General features: G+C 44.8%; 1 protein-coding gene across 1 annotated transcript in view; it reads right to left on the bottom strand.

Moving 5' to 3' along the window:
• sppl2 (signal peptide peptidase-like 2) overlaps positions 1 to 15,555 on the bottom strand; it is a gene marked incomplete at its 5' end in the record, with an annotated part of 52,578 nt that overhangs the window by 14,985 nt on the left and 22,038 nt on the right. Inside the window, 5 exons of the mRNA XM_038776564.1 lie at positions 6,889 to 6,970; positions 9,732 to 9,842; positions 9,968 to 10,064; positions 10,971 to 11,110; positions 12,225 to 12,364. Of these exons, the coding sequence (XP_038632492.1) occupies positions 6,889 to 6,970; positions 9,732 to 9,842; positions 9,968 to 10,064; positions 10,971 to 11,110; positions 12,225 to 12,364 (570 nt within the window). The remainder of the gene's footprint in view (positions 1 to 6,888; positions 6,971 to 9,731; positions 9,843 to 9,967; positions 10,065 to 10,970; positions 11,111 to 12,224; positions 12,365 to 15,555) is intronic.

Raw genomic sequence — 15,555 nt, 5'->3', positions numbered from 1 at the left:
CACGGGGAGAATGGGCAGACTCCACACAGATAGTAACCCAAGTCGGAGTCGAATCTGGGACCCTGGAGCTGTGAAGCAACAGTGCTAACCACTGTGCCATGTTCGAAGGTACAGAGTGACAGATTATTAAAGATGGGGCATACGTTAAAGATAGCGACAAAAATAATTTTAAAAATAAATTTAGAATACCCGATTATTTTTTCCAATTAATGGTCAATTTAACGCGGCCAATCCACCCACCCTGCACATCTTTGGGTTGTGGGGGTGAGCCCCACGCAAAAACGGGGAGAATGTGCAAACTCCACGCGGACAGTGACCCAGGGCGGAATTCGAACCCCGTCCTCGGCGCCGTGAGGCAGAAGAGCAACTAAAAGAATTAAAGGAGAGGTTAGAAATAAGATTCAACAGGGCAGCACAGTGGCAGAGTGGTTAGCATTGCTGCCTACAGCGCTGAGGATCCAGCTATGAATCCTGGCCCTGGGTCACTGTCCATGTGGAGATTGCACAGTCTCCCCATGTGTGTGTGGGTTTCACCCCCACAACCCAAAGATGCGCAGGTTAGGTGGATTGGCCACACTAAATTGCCCCTTAATTGGAAAAAAATAATTGGGTATTCTAAATTTAAAAAAAAAAATCTTCACAGGTCAAGTAACTGATACCAAGTTTTAGAAATTCTTCATTGTTTTCAAAAAGGCAGACATTAAAAGGTTACGGAGAGGGATCAAGGCAATGCGTCAATTTTGTGGCATACATCAAAGACCTAACGGAATGTGGGTCATACAGACCCATCTCCCTGCTGAACGCGGATGCCAAAATACTGTCCAAAATCCTGGCCAAAAGGCTAGAAACCGGTGTATCTGAGGTGGTCGCAGAGGACAGCTTACCTCGAACATCAGGCACCTGCTGAACGTGATAATGACCCCCTTCGGGGAGAGAACACCAGAGGTGATCGTCTCCCAGACGCAGAAATGGCCTTCGACAGAGTCAAATGGAAATACCTCAAAGAGGTACTGGAGCGGTTCGGGGGGGGGGGGGGGGGGGGGGGGGGGGGGGGGGGGGGGGGGGGGGGGAGAGGATGGATGCTAGGATCCCAAAGAAGGTCCTACAAAAAACAAACAAAATCCGGGGGGGGGCCTAGCCCTACCAAACCTACAATTCTACCACTGGGCATCAACGGCTGAGCGAATAAGGGGATGGCTCAAGGAGCCAGAAGCCGAGTGGGTGCGCACGGAAGAGGCCTCCTGCACAGGGACCTCCCTCTGGGCCCTCGCCACGGCAGCACTCCCATCCCCACCCCACACTCCAGCAGCCCGGTGGTGATAGCCACCCTCCAATCCTGGAACCAACTACGGCAGCAATTTGGCCTGACCGAAATGTCGGACAAAGCTCCCATCTGCAACAACCATAGGTTCACACCAGCACTGACTGACGCCACCATCAAAAGGTGGGGGTAGGACGGAGGGACACTGACAGGCAGGGACCTATACACGGACGGCAGGATCGCAACACTAGACGAACTGACAGAGAAATTCCAGCTAGCCAGGGGGAACGAGCTAAGGTACCTACAGCTCAAAAGCTTCCGACGAAAGGAGACAAGGACGTACTCACAACCGTCATGACAGACACTACTGGAAGAACTACTGGACGCAAGCATGCTAGATAAAAGAAACTGTAGTGACATGTATGACCGACTGGTAGAAAGGGCCGACACCGTACTGGATGCAACAAGAAAGAAATGGGAGGAGAACCTGGGGATTGAGACAGGGTGGGGACTCTGGAGTGAAGCACTGCATAGGGTCAACTCCACCTCCACAAGGCTCAGCTTGACGCAGCTAAAAGTGGTACATAGAGCCCACTTAACAAGAACCCGTATGAGTAGGTTCTTCCCGGAGATGGAGGACAGATGTGAACGGTGCCAAGGAGGCTCAGCCAACCATGCCCACATGTTTTGGTCTTGCCCCAGACTTGCAGGGTACTGGACAGCCTTCTTTGAGGCAATGTTCAAAGTGGTGGGAATGAGGGTGGAGCCATGCCCGAAAGGGGCGGTTTTCGGGGTTTCGGACTAGCCAGATCTATTCCTGGGGAGGAGGGCGGACGGCCCTTGCTTTTGCCTCCCTGATCGCCCGCCGTAGAATCCTGTTCGGCTGACGGTCAGCAGCTCCACCCAAAGCTGCAGACTGGCTGTCTGACCTCTCAGAATCTCTCCAAATGGAGAAAATCAAATTCGCCATCCGAGGGTCAGGCGACGGCTTCCACAGAACGTGGGAACCATTCACGCAATTGTTCCGGGACCTGTTTGTGGCCAACGAACAAGCGGAAGAATAGCCAGGTAGCCAAGATTCAGGGGGAAGTCGGCAAAGCACGAGAGGGAGAGATGGACCGGGGGGGGGGGGGGGAGAAGGAGAGAGAACAGCTAAACCTAAGAGGAAAGAAAGGCGAATCACAGGAGAGGGAAGAGACAGGGAACAAGACAGGAGAACCATGGAGGTGAGGGAGAGAGAGAGAGAGAGAGAGAGAGAGTGAGTGCGAGAGAGAGCAAGAGAGAGGAAGAGAGAGCCAAATGTATATTCACCCCCCCCCACCTCCCTCCTCCGCCCGCCCCCCCCCCCCCCCCCCCCCAGTCGCCCACTTATGTGTTGGAAATAATTTTGCCAGGTGTACAGAGTTGCTGCTGTTGAGCTGGTGCACAATACCCGACCAGTTATTCTATTTTATTTTTTATTGTATTTTTTTATTATTATTTACTATTTTCTTTTCTTTGAATGTTTGGGTGTATTAAAAAAAAAACTCTGTGGCATACATGAAGAAAACAGCCATGCAGACTTAACAGGTCGAATGACCTGTTTCCATGCTGGAACATTTCTGATTCTTTATCGATTATGCTCGAGGTGTGAAATGGATATATTAGAGGTTGATCTAATTGCACAAATCAGACTGTGAATAATTTACGTTAATACACAGAACCCTCAGGCAGCACAGTAGTTAGCACTGCTACCTCACGCCACCAAGGACCCGGGTTCGATCCTGCCCCAGGTCACTATCCCTGTGGAGGTTTATGGGGGCAATTTAGCATGGCCAATCCACCTAATCTGCACATCTTTGGACTGTGGGAGGAAACCTATGCAGACACTGGGAGAACGTGCTGACTCCGCACAGTGACCCAAGTCGGGAATTGAACCCGAGACCCTGGAGCTGTAAAGCAACAGTGCTAACAACTGTGCTACCATGTCGTACTGTGGAGATTGCGCATTCTCCCTGTGTCTGCGTGAGTCTCACCCCTACAAACCCAAAGATGTGCAGGATAGGTGAATTGGCCACGCTAAATTGCCCCTTAATTAAAAAAAAGATAATTGGGTACTCTAAATTTATAAAAAGGTACACAGAGCTCTCAGGACTAGATTACAATTCTAAAAATATGTAAGCACATAGAATCCCTACAGTGCCGAAGGAAGCCATTCAGCCCATCGAGTCTGTACCGACCCGTCAAAAGAGTACCCTACCTAGGCCCACGCCCTTACCCTGTCCCCATAACCCTGTAACCCCACCTAACCTTTTGGATATTAAAGACTTTAAATTTAGCATGGCCAATCCATCTAACCTGCACATCTTTGGACTGTGGGAGGAAACCGGAGCACTCATCATAAAAATAGGTTACACGGGCAGCACGGTGGCACAGTGGTTAGCATTGCTGCCTACGGCGCTGAGGACCCGGGTTCGAATCCCGGCCCTGGGTCACTGTCCGTGTGGAGTTTGCACATTCTCCCCGTGTCTGCGTGGGTTTCGCCCCCACAACCCAAAGATGTGCAGGTTAGGTGAATTGGCCACGCTAAATTGCCCCTTAATTGGAAAAAATAATTGGGTAATCTAAATTTATAAAAAAAAAAAAAAAAAAAAAATAGGTTACAGACTGGAGTTCTACGGCTATTTTTGTGAATAGTTACTGCCAGGTCACTTGCTGCAGTTTTCAATTGCCAATTTCAGCAGTCTATGCTGGGAATTGTCTTTTGCAGCCAATGGACTGAGTGACCAGCAGCAAAAGACTTTGAAATTGGACTCATTAGAAAAAAAAAACCCTGGCATCTCTTCTTTGTGCAAGAAATGTGAAATGATTCAGTAATAAAATGCATTTGCCTGTTATATTTTAAAATTCCTCATGGGATGTGGGCGTCGCTGGTTGGGCCAACATTCACTGCCCATACCCGAGGGCATTTAAGAGTCAACCACATTGCTGTGGATCTGGAGTCATATGAAGGCCAAACCAGGTAAATGTGGCAATTTCCTTCCCTAAAGGACATACCAGATGGGCTTTAACGACAATGGTTTCATGGTCATTGTAGAAGCCAGGTATTTAATTCCAAGTTTTTACTGAATGAGAGTTTCACCATCGGCCGTGGTGGGATTCGAACCCGGGTCCCCAGAGCATGACCCATGGGTCTCTGGATTACTAGTCTAGCGACAATATTACAACATCACTGCCTCCCCGATTTCAACTAATGGATTTCAATCGCTTTAAAACATGGCACTTCCTATGTCGATTAAACTAAAGACAGGAATTAGCAACAGAATTGGAAAAAGTATAGAACCCACCATGTCCGAATGTCAGACCATAAACACGTTTCTCAAATAATCAAGCGAGGACAACACAGCCTGGTGCTGCTCTGAATGCTGCAGTACAACAAGATCTCAGCAAGATGAGTAGACAAGGATTTACATTCTGTCAGATCCTCCCAATTGACAGAATTTGCAGCGTGGCATGACACTGGATTATGCAGCAAAGCTACCGTTATTACTTCATTATGTATCATCTCTGTCCAGGCAAGTCCTCATGTTGATATCTGATCTTGTATGGTGACAACAACAAGGATCATAATTTTTTGACTCTCGTATGGGATCTGGGCATAAAAACTGGCATCTGATACATGTGAGCCCTGGCCTTTAATGCTAATAGGACAGTACTAGCCTATAATTTGCAGTTAGCACCACCTAGCAATTTAAACGGAAATTGCTGCACATATGTAACAGGTTTAATATGTTTAAACAGAATTAATTTCTGGTTCTGATCAAAGGATATCGGCCCAAAGCAATAACTTGACAGAAGCATTTTCTGTTTTTATTACTGGTTTAAATGTTTCCAAATCCTGACCACACTAATTTTAGAAGGATTTCCAAAAGTCTGATTGTAATTAGGGAATCACAATGGTTAACATGCAGGTACAGTGAGTAGTTAGGAAAGCAAATGGTAAGTTAGCTTTTACTGTAAAAGGGCTGGCATACAAGAGTAAAGAAATTACGCTGCAATTGTACAGTTCTTGGTAAAACCACACCTGGGATAACATACAGTTTTGGTCTCCTTACCGAGGAAAGGATATACTACCTTAGAGGGAGTGCAATGGAGGTTCACCAGAATGATTCCTGGGATAAGAGGATTGTCTAACAAGGACTGATTGAATAAATGGGTCAGAAGAGGCATTCGACCCACCGAGTCTGCATCAACCCTCTGTAAGAGCACTCGAACCAAGCCCACTCTCAATAACCAAGAGTAATCTCTTAACCTAACCTACACATCTTTGAACACTAAAGGGCAATTTAACATGGCCAATTCGCTGAACCTGCACATCTTTGGACTGTGGGAGAAAACTGGAGCACCGGAGGAAACCCAAGCAGACACAGGGAGAATGTGCAATCTCCACAGAGGTCACCTAAAGTCAGAATCAAATCTGGGTCCCTGGTGCAGTTAAGGCACAGTGCTAACCACTGTACCACCCTACAGTTTAGAAGATTGAGAGGTGATCACATTGAAACATATTAAATTCTTAAGGAGCTTGACAGGTTAGGTGTTAGGAAAATGTATTCCCGGGCAGGCAAGTCTATAAATAGGGATCAGAGTCTCAGAATAAAGGATTGGTCATTTAGGATTGTACGGGGAGAAATTTCTTCACTTGTGAACCGTTGGAATTCTCTATCGCAAAGGTACATTCCTCCTCCTATTTCCTGTCCTAATGAAGTAGAGTTCCCACTCTCCATATTCGTACACCCAGGATGTCAGAATTAGTTAGGGAGGGTGGACCCCCAGGTCACACTGCTTAATGCAGGAGCATCTAAGGCCCCAATTAGCCGTAAAAGTTAGTTTTAGCTCCCAGTGAAACTACCCTCTGTGGAAATCAGCTCTGATCACTAGCTCAGCTTCATCCCATGAAACCTCCTCGATCTGTGGAACTAGGAAAAGCAGAATCATCTAGTTACCTCAGCACTGAAATAGCTGACACATCATGTTCTACCACTATTATGCAACACATAAGGTTTGGATTGAATTGATGGAAGTACACCTGCTGTGGATAATGGTCCACAAGTATTTGAAAGAGGGCAGCGTGGTGGCACAATGGTTAACACTGCTACCTCACAGCGCCAGGGACCCGGGTTCAATTCCAGCCATGGGTCACCATCTGCTTGGAGTTCACCCAGTGTCTGCATGGGTTTCCTCCCACAGTCCAAAGATGTACAGGTTAGGTGGATAAATTGCTCCGTAAGTGTCCAAAAGGTTAGGTGGGGATATTGGGTTACGGGGATAGGATCAGAGTATGGACGTAGGTAGGGTGCTCTTTCAGATGGTCGGTGCAGACTCGATGGGTCGAATGGCCTCCTCCTGCACTGTAGTGATTCTATGCAAGAAAAAATGTATGAAGATCAATTTTTCAGGAGATGGCTAACTTCACCTAGGTGTTGGATCACCTATAATGATGAACATTGTCACTCCGCATATTGGTCAGTGTGTTGATTGTCAATGTGTATTGATCAGTGGAAGGAAAGGATAGTGAGCTTTAAAACATTCTTTGCAGTCATCACATCAAAACGGCTAGTAGTCCCACAACAGAAATTAAGGCACAGTACCTTAAAAGTTGGTAGTCTAATTGTTTTCAACATGTAAAGACAAAAGGCAATTCCCAGGGTGTCTTGCAAGACCCAGGCCCATCTGTGAAAGAAAATTCATTCAGTGTCTCAAAGCCGAAGGTCCATACAGTAAGTTATTGCACAAACATGATGTTATGCAATGCTGCTATACACTAAAGATTCAGCAAACCAATTCTTGGTCCCTAACTTACTTGGGATATCCATTTAACACGAAAAATTGCTACGCTCAAGTAATTTTAAAAGGAGAAACTTACAATGACGAGACACTTATAGATCAAACTATGAGAAAACTTGTTTGTTTGTATGTGCATGTTTGTATTCTCTGGTCTTAAAGTAACTCAATTTAAATAGAAATGTATCATTGATTCAGTGTGAACATTAGAGAATAAATTACATGGTAATAATTTAAGTTACTTATTGTCGGGAGCAGCACGGTGGCGCAGTGGTTAGCACTGCTGCCTCATGCGCCAAGGTCCCAGGTTCGATCCCGGCTCTGGGTCACGGTCCGTGTGGAGTTTGCACATTCTCGCAGTGTTTGTGTGGGTTTCGCCCCCACAACCCAAAGGTGCAGGGTAGGTGGATTGGCCATGCCAAATTGCCCCTTAATTGGAAAAATTTATTGGGTACTCTAAATTTTTTAAAAGAAGTTACATATTGTCACGAGGCTATGCCCCTCTATGTTTGAAAACATAACTTTTGAACTGATGGAAGCTTTGCAGTTTGAATTGAGACAGAGCAAATCACTTAAAAATGCAAGATCATGTTCAGAGGTGAAGGTTAAAACAAACAAATCACTCTCAGGGAGTGTGGAGAAGACAGACATTCCCTAGAATCCTATTGAAACTCGTAACTGTTTAAAAGAAGAGACAATGAAATGCAAAGTACTGGACACTGAAACAATGGCTGCCTCAGGCAGACCTGAACAAAAAATTTTGGAAATACGCAAGGCTGCCCAGCCACTTTAGAGAGATTGCAAGTGACACAGGTGGTATCAAGAAAGTCTTCAGCGGATGAAACCAGATGAAGGCTGCCTTCACCCCTCTCTTGGTCTTTTGGGTTAAGATGTGGAGAATCCAACTCTTCTAGGAACATACCAGTGAACCAAAATCTATATTTTGTTAAATTAAGGGGCAATTTAGCATGGCCAACCCATCTACCCTGCACATCTTGAGGTTGTGGGGGTGAGACCCACATAGATACGGGGAGAATGTGCAAACTCCACATGGACAGTGATCCGGGGTCGGGATCGAACCAGGGTTCTCAGCGCTGTGAGGCAGCAGCGCTAAGAGATCTCGTAATAATAAGACGTCTTCTGCATCTGACCGCACCCAACAAGTCAGCTAACCTAAATCGGCTGCAGTGTTTAAAATCTATGCCTCAAACACAAATCAAAGGATACTTAAGCACATACTCTCTGCCTTCTTAAAAATTGGACTCTAACCCGCCTTATTTCTGATCCTGTGCGTGTGCAGCCTAATGACTGCATGAGGGCTGAATGCTTGATGCCATGTTATTATGATGTTTCTCGGAATTCTCTTTCTTTGGCTCATGAAAACCTGGTTCCTTATTGCGAACAGCTTAAATAGTTAAGTACACAATGATTTGGAAAAGGCATATTCTTGTGAAAAAGAAATCGAAACTATTGTTGCAACCAACCTGGGGGGGGGGGGGGGGGGGGGTTTGCTTAGAGGGGAGTAAGCTCACCTCTTCTCTCTTTTAAATATCTATTTTAGAGTACCAATTATTATTTTTCCCCAATTAAGGGGCAATTTAGCGTTGCCAGTCCATCTACTCTGCATATCTTTGAGTTGTGGGGGTGAGACCCACGCAAACCCGGGGAGAATGTGCAAACACCATATGGACAGTGACCCGGGGCCAGGATCGAACCTGGGTCCTCGGCATTGTGAGGCAGCAATGCTAGCCACTGCACCAGCCCACCTCTTCTCTCCTGGTCATAACAAAATTACTGTGAGATTAGTACCTGAATTTCACGATGTAAACATTGGTATATAACTTAAGAGTGAATATTAGTGCGTGAATTAGTATAGAAATTGCATTATTGTAGATGCAATTGTATAAAACATGATGGAAATGTCATGTAAATTTGACTGCATCAAATTCTTCATCACAGAAGTGGGTTAAAATGAACTAGCAGATGAAGGACTCTGACATAATGGTTTAAGAATCTGAACATAAATATTCATCCTAGATATTTTCAAGACCAGGGAATGTGAACAGTAATCACTCATCTTCAAGGTGTGATAAAAGATAAAAACTGCAAATGCTGGGAATCATATATGTCAGACAACACCTGCATAGGGAATAGATTAGTTAATTTTATCATAGCTTGAAAAATCAACAGTATTTAAATTGGAGCAAGAATGGTTAGGAAGAAAAGGAATGATGTGTGGAAAGAAGGAGCAATCACCTGTAACAATGTTTCAAAGAAAATCAGAAGATGGTAGGATGGCGGTGATTAAGTTTATTTAAGAAATGGGAGGAAACATTATGTTAAAACATTAAAGATATGAGGGGGGCAACAATAGTGAGAAAAACAGTAGGTGGGACGATAACTCAAGTGAAAAGCAAATGCGTAAAGCTATATCAAGAGCAAGATTATCAGTCCAAGCTCTTTGTAAGATAGATAATTAAAGTGTCAAGTGACTAACAGGTCAGAACAGAGATGTTTGACAAAGCAGCTATGTAACCTGCACTCAGTTTCCCTGTTGTAGGCGAGACTGCACTGTGACCAATGGATACAATATGCTGAAAGAGGAAGCACATAGAAGTACTAAAATAAACAACAAGATCATGTTACTTACTTGTCTTCATTTCTGAATACTGCCCACACACAACTAACAGAGACACAAAATATGCCCAGAATCAACATTCGTACTTGGGGACGTTTGTGACTACATGGTAGGTCTGGAATCCTGATCGATAGAACAAAGAGAAGTCAGGTTAACATCGGGTGATGCGCAAGGAGAAAATTCTAAATTCAGGGTTGTTGTAAATTGATATTAAAAACAGAATTTAAAAAGGACAGATTTTACATTACCTGCATTCACAGAAGGGAATCCTCCCGACAAATGGGGACAAGCAGCTGTAAAGCCCAATGGAGGAGGCAAGGCAGAAAATGCCTATGATTACGTACACTGGTTTGGAAACAGATAAGAGGTGCGTATGATGTGGCTTTTTCATATTTGAAAGTGCTACAGTAGTTCCCAAATCCATCCCTTCAAACATCATACTTTGAAGTGAGCTGCTAATTTCCAGACACCAGATATTGTCCAGCATCATTCTGCACAGGACTCTAGACAGTGAACATTGGCATGCTAACTGCTGAGGATATCAAAACAGAGCCTTTGCCTGATATCTGCACATGTTAACCTGCTTAGCAAAAGTCACTGGTTATGGACTCCTGAATCATGGCTACATTTCCCCCTGCTTGCCCCAGAGGTCGCAATGCGATCTGGAGTACTCCTGCCTTTTGGATGAGATCAGCAGAGACAAGAGAGACTTTGGGAAATGGTAGTGTTTAGAAATGGATGGAACCTGCTAATTTCTTGCAATGCTTGACACAGTTACACTCATTAGACCAAAAAACAGATATTCTCTCCCAAGTCCATGTAGAAATTCCACCACAAGAATATATATAACCCCAGGGCAGCACGTTGGCACAGTGGTTAGCATTGCTGCCTCATGGCGCTGAGGCCCCAGGTTCAATCCCGGCTCTGGGTCCCTGTCCGTGTGGAGTTTGCACATTCCCTCCCGCGTTTGTGTGCGTTTCACCCCCACAACCCAAAGATGTGCAGGGTAGGTGGATTGGCCATGTTAAATTGCCCCTTATTTGGAAAAAATGAATTGGGTACACCAAATTTATTTAAAAAAAAGAATAGATGTAATCCCACAGGAATATATATAACCTACTATCAGAATACCTCAATCATCAACCCTCAATAAGAATATAATTTATTGTGCAAAGTGCAACTTCTGGTGCCAATCTTGCTGCCATCTAGCCCACTCCCAGATATTTGGATATTCAGTAAGCAGTGACATACCTAGTTGATGATAGAAGTAGTAAAGGAGGACCAGCATTGAGCAGCACATGACCACAAAAATACAGATCATGATTGGTGTGACATCGACGGTTTCATCGTCCTGTTTGTCTGCCCCATCATGTTTGTGTTTCATGTAGCGCCTTGAATACAAACAGAAAATATTCTAATTGCCATCATATCTCACACAAGAGTGAAAAACAAAATTCCACTCCACTTCCTATATGCATATTCGATTCAAACCTTTTTAAAAAATTCATTCATGAGATGTGAGCGTTTGCTGGCCTATTTCTTAATGCTCATGGGAACGATGGTGGTGGTGAGTTGCTGCAGGCCATGTTGTGTAAACACACCCACAATGCTGTCAGGGACAAAGTTTCAGGATTTTGACCCAGTGACAATGAAGGAGCGTCAGGATGATGTATGAAATGGAAGGGAACCTGCAGGCGGGGTGGCGTTCCAATGTCTCTGATGGTGTCATGCAGTCACGCACAAGTACAGACAAGTGACTAGAACATACTCTGCCGATTTTGCTTATGATGTATTCTCAGTACCTACTGGCCCTGTTGGGCAGAGAATCAGAAAATAATTTGGCCTGCTCCAGAGGCTCCTGCAAAGTTTGTGGGCCCTGAATTCAGAGGAGGGAAGTTTGCTTCCTTTATAGAGTTGGGTGGAGTGAGATGCTACGAATATGAGCTCTGTTGCCAATGGTAAAGTAAATTCAGTATATGCAATGGTACTAACTATCCAATCTCATGATTTTAATCACAGTGGATTGCAAGATTAAATGGCGGAGAGAGAATAGGATTGCAATTGTGCAACTAAGTGTTCTTGTATTATTGGATTGGATTTTTTTTATTGTCACACGTACCGAGGCACAGTGAAAAGTATTTTTCTGCAAGCAGCTCAACAGATCATTAAATACATGAAAAGAAAAGGAAATAAAAGAAATACATAACAGGGCAACACAAGGCACAAATTGTAACTACATAACACTGGCATTGAGTGAAGCATACAGGGATGTAGCGTTAATGAGGTCAGTCCATAAGAGGGTCGTTTAGGAGTCTGGTAGCAGCGGGAAAGAAGCTGCTTTTGAGTCTGTTTGTGCATGTTCGCAGACTTTTGTATCTCCTGCAAACACTCTCTGAACACTTTTTGGCAGGTTCGGCCCAGACGACTGGGGGAGTATCCATAGCTATCAATCAAATAACTCCTGACATACTAAGTGCTCATTTCCACACAACAGGAATCACCTACTTTTTCACATCTTTGCTTCCTGCCCAATAACCGCCGATGGCTACTGTCCCGACCGCCATGACGAAGATAACCACCATGTTATAATCCAGGAACGGTTCGTTTGGGGCATACATTGCTACTTTGATCGATTTCCCAAAAGTCTGTTGTGGAAATAAATAATTTGTTGTTCATCTAGTTTTACCAGTTGGAAGGTTACACATCAGACATAACTGGCTGCAGCACGGTTTAAAGTAGCAAAGCAAGCTAGCAGAAGTGGTGCAAAATGAGACATTTTTATTTTTAAAATACGTTTGTGGGATGTGAGGATTGCTGGCTAGGCCAGCATTGATGCCCATTCTTAATTGTCCTCGAGAAGGTAGTAGCGAGCCACTGCCTTGACCTGCTGCAGATCATGTGTTGCTGTTCGGAGTACCAAGAATTTGAGCTAGTACGGCATTCGGCCCATTGAATCTACTCCACCATTCGATCATGGCTGATATGTTCCTCATCCCCATTCTCCTGCCTCTCCCCAAATCCCCATGATCCCCTAATTAATCAATAACACCAAATTTGTGCTTGAGGTGCTGTTATCTGCATGGCTACAGACCAAGAGCTGGAAGGTGGAATTAGATAGAATAGTTCTTTCTTAGAACATAAGAACTAGGAGCAGGAGTAGGCAATTTAGCCTCTTGAGTCTGCTCCACCGTTCAATATGATTATGGCTGATCTCACCTTGGCCTCAACTCCACCATCCTGCGTGTTCTCCGTAACCCTTCAACCCATGACCAATTAGAAATCTGTCTTACTCCTTAACTTTACTCACTGTCCCGGCATCCACCACATTCTGGAGTAGTGAATTCCACAGATTCACGACCCTTTGGGAGGAATAGTTTTGCCTTACCTCTATTTTAAATTTGCTACCCCTTATCCTGAGACTAAGACCTTTCGTTCTAGAATGCCCCACAAGAGGAAACATCCCCTCCGCATCTACTTTATCAATACCTTTTATCATCTTATGTACTTCTATTTGATCTCCCCTCATTCTTCTGAACTCTACAAATATGACCAAAACTGCTTTTCTCTTCATAAGTCTGGGGGATAAACAGGTGTTTCTGTGGCTACAAACAGGACTTTAGGATGGTGTGTTGCCTCCCTGGTGTCAGGGTGCTAGATGTCTCTAAACGGCTACAGGGCGTTCTGAAACAGGAGGATAAAAAGACAGATATCATTGTCCACATTGGTACTAATGGCATAGGCAAGAAGAGGGAAGCGGTCCTGCAAAGACAATTCAGGGAATTAGGTCAGGAGCTAAAAAGCAGGACCTCTAGGGTAGTAATCTCAGGATTACTCACCATGCCACATGCTCATGAAGCTTGGAACAGGGAGACAGTACAATTGAACATGTGGCTAAAAATATGGTGTAAGAGGGAGGACTTTAGATATATGGATTACTGGGATGTCTTCTGGGGAAGGTGGGACCTGTACAAGAATGACGGGTTGCACCTGAATTGGAGGGTCACCAATATCCTGGATGAGAGGTTACCTACTGCTGTTCGGTGGGGGTTAAGCTAGGCAGGGGGATGGGAACTGGAACAACAGGCCAGTAAGTGTAGATACTGGGGAAAAAGGTGAGACTGAGATAAACATAGCGCAGAGTAAGATCAGGCAGAGGGAAGCCGCAGGGCTCAACGGGACTGTAGGTCTGGAGTGTGTTTGCTTCAATGCAAGTATAACAGGTAAAACAGACAAACTGAGTGCCTGGATTACTGCAAGGAACTATGATGTAATTGCAATTACGTGGTTAAAACAAGGACAGGACTGACAGCTCACCATTCCAGGACATTGTTGTTTTAGACGGGACAGAAGGGGAAACAAAAGAGGTGGGGGGAGTTGCAATGCTGATTAAGGAGCAGATCACAGCTGTGTTCAGGGAGGACACATTGGAGGGAACTTGTAGTGAGGCATTATGGGTGGAGCTCAGGAATAATACGGGTGAAATCACAACGTTGGGTGTGTACTATAGACCTCCCAACAGCCTGCAGGAGACAGAGGAGTTGTGTAATCAGATACTGAAAAGATGCGAAAAAAGCAGGGTAGTTCTGATGGGTGACTTTAACTTCCCCATATTGACTGGGAATCCCTTACAGCCAGGGGCTCGGATGGAGAGCAATTTGTTAGATCTGTCCAGGAGGGCTTTTTGATACAGAATGTTGTCAATCCAACCAGGGAGGGGGCCATACTAGACTTGGTATGAGGGAATGAGCCAGGCCAGGTGATTGATGTTTCAGTGTGGGAGCATTTTGGGTAAGTAATCATAATTCCATAAGATTTCAGGTAGTCATGGATAAGGACAAGAGTGGCCTGTGGGTGAGGGTGCTTATTGGGCAAGGGCCAATTACATCCAAATAGACAGGAACTGAGGAATTTTCACTGGGAGCAGCTATTTGAGGGCAAATCCACATCTGACATGTGGGAGGCTTTTAAAGGCCGGATTATTGAAGTGCAGGACAGGCATGTCAGCCGCAAAAAGGATACAAATGACAGGATTTGGGAACCATGGATGACAAGGGAAATTGTAAGCTTAGTCAAAAGGAAAAAGCATACGATAGATCTAGGCATCTAAAAACGGACAAAGCCCTTGAGGAGTACAGTGAAAGTAGAAAGGAACTTAAATGTAGAATCATGAAATATCTTCAGCAAACATGGTCAAGGAGAATCCCAAGGCTTTTAATGCACATATTAGGAGCAAGAGGGTAGCAAGAGAAAGAGTAGGCCTACTCAAGGACAATGGAAGTTATGCGTGTAACCACAGGAAGTGGGTGAAATCCTTAATGAGTACTCTGTATCGGTATTCACCAGGGAGAAGGACAGGATGGATGTTGAGGTCAGGGATAGGTGTGTGAACACTCTTGAGAACGTCAATATAATCAAAGGAGGAAGTGTTGAGTATCCTAAATTGCATTAAGGTATACAAGTCTCCGGGGCTGGATGGGATCTATCCCAGGTTACTGCGGAAGGCAAGGGGAGAAATAGCAGGGGCCTTAACAGATATCTTCACATCCTGTTTGACCACAGGCGAGGTTCCACAGGACTGGAGAATAGTCAATGTTGTTCCCTTGTTTAAGACAGGAAGCAGGGATAATCCAACAAATTATAGGCTGGTGAGCCTGACATCAGTGGTGGGGAAGGTTTTGGAAAAGTTACTGAGGGACAGGATATATGCACATTTGGAGGAAAATGGACTAGTTAGTGACAGGCCGCATAGTTTTGTACAGGGAAAGTCACGTCTCACCAACTTGATTGAGTTTTTTTGAAGAGGTGACAAAGAAAATTGATGAGGGAAGGGCTATGA

The sequence above is a fragment of the Scyliorhinus canicula genome, chromosome 18 (genome assembly GCF_902713615.1).
Source record: "Scyliorhinus canicula chromosome 18, sScyCan1.1, whole genome shotgun sequence".
Lineage (NCBI taxonomy): Eukaryota > Metazoa > Chordata > Chondrichthyes > Carcharhiniformes > Scyliorhinidae > Scyliorhinus > Scyliorhinus canicula.
This window is presented reverse-complemented; position numbering and strand designations above follow the sequence as displayed.